The sequence below is a fragment of the Mustela putorius genome, unplaced genomic scaffold, assembly GCF_011764305.1.
Source record: "Mustela putorius furo isolate JIRA1106 unplaced genomic scaffold, ASM1176430v1.1 tig00000876_pilon_pilon_pilon, whole genome shotgun sequence".
In the NCBI taxonomy this organism is placed as follows: Eukaryota; Metazoa; Chordata; class Mammalia; order Carnivora; family Mustelidae; genus Mustela; species Mustela putorius.
Genome location: NW_025421506.1, coordinates 621,142 through 630,186, shown reverse-complemented (window position 1 = coordinate 630,186; position 9,045 = coordinate 621,142). Strand labels below are relative to the sequence as shown.

The 9,045-nt window shown below is 48.0% G+C and overlaps 1 protein-coding gene across 2 annotated transcripts in view; it reads left to right on the top strand.

The window, feature by feature from the left end:
* Positions 1-1,170: 1,170 nt before the first annotated feature.
* Positions 1,171-9,045, top strand: part of FRMD3 (FERM domain containing 3) — a 314,836-nt gene continuing 306,961 nt past the window's right edge. For both annotated transcript variants that reach the window (XM_045086062.1, XM_045086061.1), the window contains exon 1: positions 1,171-1,755. In XM_045086062.1, the coding sequence (XP_044941997.1) occupies positions 1,609-1,755 (147 nt within the window). In that variant the 5' untranslated portion in view covers positions 1,171-1,608. The remainder of the gene's footprint in view (positions 1,756-9,045) is intronic.

The following is a 9,045-nucleotide window of genomic DNA, read 5'->3' as shown; positions in this document are numbered from 1 at the left end:
GCAAAGTCCCTCCTCTAACAATATTCCTTAATACTGCCTTGAACAAGCTGAACAGCTCAGAAAGGGCAGCAGGAGGAGAGACTTTCCTCCTGCGCCTGGATATGCCTGCCCCCCACCCCCATCCAACCCCTGCACACCTGCCTCCACAGACCTCCCTCAGCTGCCCCTTGGGCCTATGGCTACACCACAGAGGTGTTTGATCCACCCTGGATTAGACACGGGGCAGCAGATCCCCTATCCCCACTACCCTGGTGGTGGCAGGGAATTCTAGGGTCCCCAGTACCCAGAGATTGGTCTAATACAGGACAGGACACATCTCTATGCAGGGGAGGCAGGAGCAAGGTCCCTAAAGGGGGAGGTGCAGGTTAGGGACCCTCTAGCTGAGGTCTAAGGTACCACAAATCATACTGAGGTATTGGGAGTTAGAAACGAGAAATTGCTTAAGAAAAGCTCTGGTGTGGGGCGCCTGGGTGGCTCAGTGGGTTAAGCTCCTGCCTTTGGCTCAGGTCATGATCTCAGGGACCTGGGATCGAGTCCCTCATGGGGCTCTCTGCTCAGCAGGGAGCCTGCTTCCTTCTCTCTCTCTCTGCCTGCCTTTCTGCCTACTTGTGATGTCTCTCTGTCACATAAATAAATAAAAAATCTTTAAAAAAAAAAAAGAAAAGCTCTGTTGTTAAAAAAATTTTTTTTTTCTTTTTTTAAAGTACACGCTACCCCCAAGGTGGGGCTCGAACTCACGACTCCGAGATCAAGTGCAATATGCTCTACTGACAGAAGCAGGCAGGCATACCTGATTTTTTTTTTTTTTTTTTTGGTAAGGAGATGGACTCCCAGTTAATATTAAATAAAATAAAGGCTTTAAAAAATATCCATGAGTCCCAGAGATTGTTACAATTAGCCATTTCCTGGGGTAGCCATACCAGGCCCTCCTGTCACTTTCGGGGGGAGGGGGTTTGGTCCTTGGTCCAAGAATCCTCTCCCGGGGTGGAATCCTCCCTGCTGGTGCAGGTCGGGTTCGCCCTCCATCCCCCACCCGCAGCCAGGTCCCTGGGGCCGAGCAGAGCAGGGCGCTGTCAGGCGCGTGGGGGAGCCGGGGCAGGGACTAGCGTGACCAGGAGCCGGAGCGATCGCGGCCGGAGAGGGAGGAGGCGGCCGGGCCCAGCCTGACGCAGCGGCGGCGACGGCGGCGAAGCAGGCCACTGCCAGGGCACCCCGGCCACCAGCGCCTGCCACCCCTCCGCCTCCTCCTCCCGCGGCTCCCCGCGCGTGGGAGTGAGTGTGTCGCGCACCCGCCCAGGGTCACGGGCCCGGGGCATCCTCTGAACGCTAGCCCGGGCGGAGGGAGGCGCAGGAGCGCGCGCGACGGGCGGAGGCGGGGAAAGGAGCCGGAGAGGCGGAGGCGAGGGAGGGGAGCGAGCGAAGGGAGGGACCCGCCCGCCGCGCCCCGGCCGCCAGGCATGTGTGGCCGCAGGCGCCCGTCGCCGCCGCTGTCCCGGGGCTGAGCCGCACCCGGGTGTCCGGGACAGTGCGTGCGCGAGTGTGTCTGTCCGCGCGGGCGAGCGCTACGTCGGCCCCGAGCCTCCCGCTCGCTCCCCCGGGCCGCGGTGCATGTTCGCCTCTTGCCACTGTGTGCCGAGAGGCAGGAGGACCATGAAAATGATCCACTTTCGGAGCTCCAGCGTCAAATCGCTCAGCCAGGAGATGAAATGCACCATCCGGCTGCTGGACGACTCGGAGATCTCCTGCCACATCCAGGTGCGGGCTGCCCGGGGCGAGGGCGCGGGGGCCTCTGCGGGTGGGCGTGCGCGGGCAGGGGCGGGAGAACCCATGCGGGGGCCTGCTAGAAAGCCAGATTTCTCTTTCCCCGCCCTGTGAGGCTGGGAGCCCTACCCAGGGATGGGGCGCGTTATCAGCGACGGGATCCCTTCCCAGGCTTGCAAGGTGCGCGCAAGTCTCGCCGCGCCTAGGCTGGGGGCGCGGGGCAGCTTCCTGCAGGGAGAGGCTAACCCCATCGATCCCCTCCCCCGCCAGGAAATGGGAGCTCGGGGAGCCGAGAGGGACACCTGCCTGTCGCCCATTCTTCCTTCCTCCCTTCCTCCACGTGGAGAAGGCATGCACCAGCTCGGGTTCACTCATTCCTCTCTTGGCGCCCGGGCTCCAAAGGGGCCCTCAGCCCCAGGGACCCGCTTTCCCTCGTTGCCGCCCTCCTACCGATGGCCTTTACTCCGCATGGTGCGGCGGGGAAGTTTCCTGGGAGTGAGAGAGGCTGGGCAGACCTGGGCTCCAGCCTGGAGGGATGGGGCGCGCGCTGCGCGGAACTGGAGCTACCCCAAAAGGAATCATGAAGTCGTTGTGCTTTAGAGAAAGGGAAAGGGTTGTGGAGCCAGCGGGGAGGGAGCCTTGCAGGACCTGGGTCCCGGGAAGAAGCGCCCCTTGGAATATTGGTGGAATATTGCTCAAGTTGGAGAAAGCAAGAGTTCTTTGGGCGAAGGTAGCTTTCCTGGCGGCCTCATCCTTGGGTAGTAAGTGCTTTTGAGCTTGCAGGAGATGTAGCGTGAGCTGCAAGGGTGTGTGTGTTTGTGTGTGTGTGTTTGTGTGTGCGCGCGCGTGTGCGCGCGCGCACGTGCACCTTTGGTGCGCGTATATGTAGGCAGATGTGTGCCCTCTCCTTTGACCCACTGGGCACGCACAATCTGGAAAGGTTGTGTCAGGGCTCAGCACGATTAGCTTCTGACTTTTAAATCTATCTGCTTATTTTTCTCTGGGATTTCCTCTTCTCGCTTTCCTGAGTCTTGAGGCTACAGGACTGAGCTGTTTTTTAAATAGGGAGCACACTATATAGTTGCCTTGAGAAATGAATGGGGGCAGCGTCTCTCAGCGGCAGGAATAGGTCTCTAGGCTGTGTTAACCCCACAATGAATCAATGAATGAAAGGTCTTTCCCATTTGTTTGTTTGCCGGTGCAAGTTTGTGACACAGAGACAGTGGCAACTAATTCGTAAGCAGAGGGTTGGACAAGTTTCCAGGCAGGAACGTGGTGCCCCACCTGATGTCCCAGGAGCGTAGGTGCCCAGTGAATTTTCTGGAGGATCTTGAATTTCATTCTTAGTGATTCAGTGCTGCTAAACTTAATAATAAAGGGATTAGCAGGCTAGGCAGTTTTCCCTCCTGCCACAGGGTTGCACAGAAACATTTTGGCATGTACTGTCTTGTGATCCAGAGGTAATTGTTGGTGTACTTTGCCTTAGGTCCTGGAGTGGATGTACAGATACTTTAACCCGCATCGAATATGTAAATAACGGAGGGATCAGCAGCAGAGAGTTAGGGATGCTGAGTTCTCCTCTGCTTTCTCAGCCCTCTGTGTGCCCCGTCCTGTCCCACTTGGAGTTGACACCACTGGGTTTTATCCCTTTCCGAACTTAGTCTTCCTTAGAATAGATAAGTAGACCCCAAAGGGCATGTATTTGTTGTCTGGTGTCCGAGAAACAATAAATTGTAGCCAGTCTAATAATAGTTTGGCAAGTTAGCATTTTTGTGGCCCAACTGAGGTCAAAGAGGTTAAAATGCTGTGTTAAAAAATGTTAATTTTTTTGGAATTGTTTCAAACTCACATGGTTCATTTTGTGGTCCATCTTTTTGGCTCCTTCTGTCCACAAATGGTGATGATTGTTTAACCAATAAGGGGAATTCAAAGATCCTATATTGTTAATTTTGGAACTTACTTTCCTAGACTTATCCAAACCCAGGAAGTGAAATTGTATTTCTGGGTACACAGTCACAAACAAACTTCCATGTGTTTAACACTAGAACAAAATGGTATTTTGAAAAAAGGAACCTCTCGGAGGAACCCGTCCATGCCCTGGGGAAGCTTCCTGTTCTTCCTTCCCTGCTTGCCTTTCCCCCCTTTCTTCCAGGGAATCACAAAGTTAAAGAAGTGTATGGACCGTCATCCAGTATCACACATCCTCACGCCATGACCTGCACAGAATGGGACTTATGGAATTTCCCCCACAAAACAACAGCTTTTAATTTTTCTGTCTCAAATTATATAATTGACAGAGAAAACTTACAAAGAAACAACTGAGTGCCCAGTCTCAGCTGCCTGAGATCCATTTCCAGAGGCAGTGCTGAAAGTCACTTGCTCTGTCTCTTTCCAAAGACTTTAGGTTGTTGTCCCATCAGGTTATTAGGGTGTGAATGTTTAGGTCAGAGGAGGAGGAATTCCAAATAATCAGGGAGCAAAAGGAGAGTTTGGGGCACTGATGGAGGCCTGGGGAATGGAAGGAGTGGCTGAATATTCCCTACTGGGCTTTTCCAACTGACCCAACCTTTGAAGTCTGGATAGCATAGAGGGACGTGAGTTAATTCTAACCCCCTTTATTCAGTCTTGGTGCTTCAAGTAGGGTGGAATTCTAGCCATGTTCCCCACTCTATCCACTTTCTTCAGAGGCTGGCGTGGTTAGTCACAGCTCCTTCTAATGAACTTGTCATTTTCAATATGACTTTTATTGAGTAAAATGGAGACTTTTCACATTATACATTCTTTAGCAAAGCCTCGTAAACATGGTTGATATTATTGGAATTGGCTGGGAATTTTGATTTGTGTTTGAACAGAAATCTTAGTCCAGTGCTTAATACATAATAGGCATTGAATAAATACTCATAAATGTAGATTGACTAATTTCCTTCGTAGGCTGTTAAATCCATAGGGTAGGAACATTTTGTGGTGGTGGTGGTTGTTTATTAAGGATTCCCCAATACTTGAGTAGTACCTGGCATATAATCCTGTATCTTATCATCATGAGAGTAACATGATGACATTGGTTTGGGAATCAGGAGGTGCATGGTTTAATTATGTTATCAACCGGTTTTGTGACACTGAGCAAGTCAGTTGACATTTGGAGTCAATGTTTCTTTTCCTCTTTTGTAAAATAAGGGAGTTGGGTTAGATGGCTAGTTCCAATTTAATAAATCTGATTTAATTACTATTTGAGTGAAACACTGTTGTTAACAGAGTGGTTGGATACACATTATCCCATGATTTTCATACCTCCATTTTATTGATGATATTGTGTTATGGAGTGTGGCCTTTATTTTTTAGATGCGAGAAGTAAGGGTCAGAGAGATTAAGCAATTTGGATCATCTGGCATGTAGGTAGGTTAGAACCCTGGTCGTTGGACTAAAATTTCAGAGTTCTTCTCAGTAGCTGCCTCTTGAGACTTGAGAGTTCGGATGTTTTGGGCGAGAGTGAGAGAGTAGTCAAGTTAAAGTGGATTAAATGATAAGTACACTAACTATCTTACCTAATGAGAAGTCCAGAGTTTGGCCAGCTACAGGGTTGCTCGGCGGTTCTGCATGGACCCAGGCTCTTTCCATCTTCCCACACTGTTAACCTCAGCATATCTGCTGTGGTGCTTAGAGTGGTCATTCTTACAAGGTGGTGGACATAGTTGTGGATGTGAGTCAGGCGCTACCTTATCTACCATTGCAGAGGTGGTACTTCCGTATGCATTTCTTTTTATCACGAGGAAGATCTTTTCCAGAGGCCCCTATCAGTCTTCCCATCAGATCTCGTTAGGTGGGATTCGATCATACACCTGTGCTCTAGCTGCAGAAGAGTCTAGGAATGTGCTTCTGGTCTTTATGCTCTTCCCTTTCTATAGTGGGAGGAGGGCTTTGGCATTATGGAAGCAGTGGAGAAGTGTGTGTGTGTGTGTGTGTGTGTGTGTGTCCTGTGGTGGGAGGAAGGGATAACTATTGGCTAAGCAAGCAGTAGTGTCCTTCAAATAAGTCAATTTGGGGAATGGTAACATAATTAAACCATGCATCTCCTGATTCCCAATTATGATTATTGTTAGAATAAAACTGTCAGCAAAGTTTAATAAGATGTTATCTAAGTCCTGGCTTATTATAGGCAATCTTGGTGTGATCAAATTCCAGAATGAGAAGAATTGTCGGATTGTCCTTTGTTGTTTGCGTTAAGGATCACTTCCGTCCTTACTGAACTGGTGGGTTCTTGGTAGCTCCGAGTCATCTGACATAGAGCAACCACCTCTGGTACAGCTCTACTCGTTGAAGAAGCCCTATGACCAAGAAGTCAAGAACTTTGAACCCTGGCTTGACTACTGACTAGGTAGTCAGGTGTCTTTGGGCAACTCACTTTACCAGTTTGGGTCTCAGTTTGCTCATCTGTAAGTGGGGATAATAATGGCCTAGACCTCATGGGGTTGTTGTAATGCTTGGTAACTGGCCCACAGTGAGAGCCAAAACAATGTTGACTGTTATCTTTCTATTATGTGAAGGTATATTTGAGACAATTCTCAATAGTGGGGAGGCTTTGGCTTAAATCTAATGTCTTGAAGTCTAAATTCCATTTTATGATGGTGCAAGACCTTGAGCAAGTCACTGGGTCCCTGTTGTTCCTCTGTAATTTCCCAGTTGCCAGTCTCCACTGGGTTGTTGGGAGGATGTACATGAAACGCATCGTAAAATGAAACGCATCGTAAATGTCGAAACATCACTCAAATGTAGAACACCACTTTAATAGCTGGGGGAAAAAAGAGAGTAGTTTACTGTTCTTTGAGTTTCTTACCTGTTGGAACAGGTACTTGAATATCACATGCGAACGTTCATATGTGCCGAGTATCAGGTCCTATGCCAATCCAGGTGGTGAAATCCAATCGGGGTCCGGCTCACAGCCACACCTCTTCTGATAATAAGGACAATCCAACACTTTTCTCCGTCGAACTCACCTAGAATGCCATTCAGAGTCCACTGAAAATCAGACACAAAAGGAATAGCAGGGAGAGACACTTTGTTAAATACCATGGCCCAGCTCTGACGTTTTTAGGCCTAGATTACATGGCCAGCTCTTTGTATTAAGTATATTGTGAAAAAAAAAGTAATGTTATTTCAATGGTCTGCTAAGATCTTATCTTTTGATGTCCTCAAAGCAATGGGTGTATTGAGTGCAGAGTATTGAGTGTATTGTATTGAGTGCAGAGAGAATGTAACACTGTGGGCTCCCCCTCTTTTGGACTGTCTGTCTGCTGGGTGCTTGTAACTACGTCTGAAAAATTCTAATTCAGACTGGCTCGAACATCGAGGACATTTACTGGCTCTTATATCCTGATGTCTTGAGTTAAGGGCTTCATTCAAGGACTCTCCTGCCTTCTGTAAGGCTTTATCCTCAGACTGGCCGTGAGATGGTTATGGTAATGTCAGTCCTCACCTTTTCATGGGGCACCCTCCAGAGGCAGAGGGGAACTACTTCCATCCAAGCATTCCCACAAAAGTCCTGCAGCCGTTCTGATCAGACCTAAGTCACAGGTCTGCCCTGAACCAGTGACTCTGGCTGGTGGGAGGGAATGCACCTTTTAGCTTAAAGTGAGCAGAACTTGACCCTGGGACTCAGCATGGAGTTAGCCTCCTTCCAGGAGGTGGCTGGCCTGGGTGGGGGGAGAGGTCAATGCCTAAAAATCAGGGGTCTCTTGAGAGGGAGGGTAGGGAAATGGCTGCTGGGAAGATTACCCATGATACCCATGCTAGCTGTTTGGTCTGGGTCAGTGGTTCTCAAATTGTGTCAAACCCCAGAGGTCCCTGAGATCAGCATGAGTCAGTACTTCTTTTTTCATTGCTATAGTCTATTCCGTTGTGTGGATAGATCACATTTTATCATTTCCCCAGTTGGTGAAAATTTGGGTTGTTTCCACTTTTTGTCTGTTGCAAATAACGTTGCAGTGAACATTCCTTTACAGGTTTCTGTGTGGACACATTTCTTTTGGGTTTATACCTGGGAGTGACATTACTAGATCTATGTTTAACCTTTGGAAGACTGACCGTCAAACCGTTTTCCAAAGTGGCTGTGCCATTTTACGTCTCCATCAGTAGTGCACAAGGGTGTTGATTTCTGCATATCTTTGCCAACACTTGTTGTTATTTGTCTGTTTGATTATAACCAGCTCAGTGGGTGCGAAGTGGTATCTTATCATGGTTTTGATTTTCATTCCCTTGGTGCCTATGACTTTGAGCATCTTTTCTTGTGCCAGGGGGCCTATGTGTATCTTTTCTGGAGAACTGTCTATTTGGATCCTTTGCCCTGTTTTAAATTGGATTTTTAAATTTTTGTTATTGAGTTACAAGAGTTCTTTATATATTCTGAATACTTATGCAATACATGACCTGTAAATATTTTTCCTATTCTGTGGCTGTCTCTTTACTTTCTTGTTGGTGTCAGAAATTTTAAAATTTTGGTGAAATTCACCTTCTTTTCTCTTTTGTTGCTTGTGTTTTTGGATATTGTAGCTTGGGAACTATTGCATAGTTCAAGGTCATGAATACTTATGCCTATGTTTTCACAGTTTTATAGTTTCACATTTAGGTTTTTGATTCATTATTATATTAATGTGTCATTTATGTACCACAAAATTTACTATTTTAAGGTGTACATTTCAGTGGATTTTAGTATGTTCAAAAAGTTGTGCAACAATGACTACTCTATTTCCTGAAGGCCGTCATCATCCCCCGAATAAACCTGTGCCCATTAACAGTCCAAGAGTGTTCGGTTCCAATTCCACTGTTTGAAGAGGGGCGTTCCTCTCATATACCGGACAATTCTCTGATATCACTTACACCTACAACTCCATTTTTACACTGTCTACCTGGAGATCACATCACATCCTACAGGCTCAGTCCCAAGAGACTACCTCCACTTGAGAAGCCAGTCACGAAGCTAGGTTGTCATCTAAGCTTCTGACTGACTGGCTGTAGAGTGGAGGTTCCCACGACCTCCTCCTTGAGTTTGATTAATTTGCTGGAGTGGCTCCCAGAACTCAGAGAAACATTCTACTTACCAGATCACTAGTTTATTATAAAAGTATGTAACTCAGGGAACAGCCAGATGGAAGAGATGCATAGGGCAAGGTTAGGGAGGAAGGGGGTACAGCTTCCATGCTCTCTCCAGGAGTACCAATCTCCTAGCACCTCTCCATGCTAACCACACTCTCAACCCAGAAGCTCTTCAAATCCTGTCCTTTTGGGTTTTAA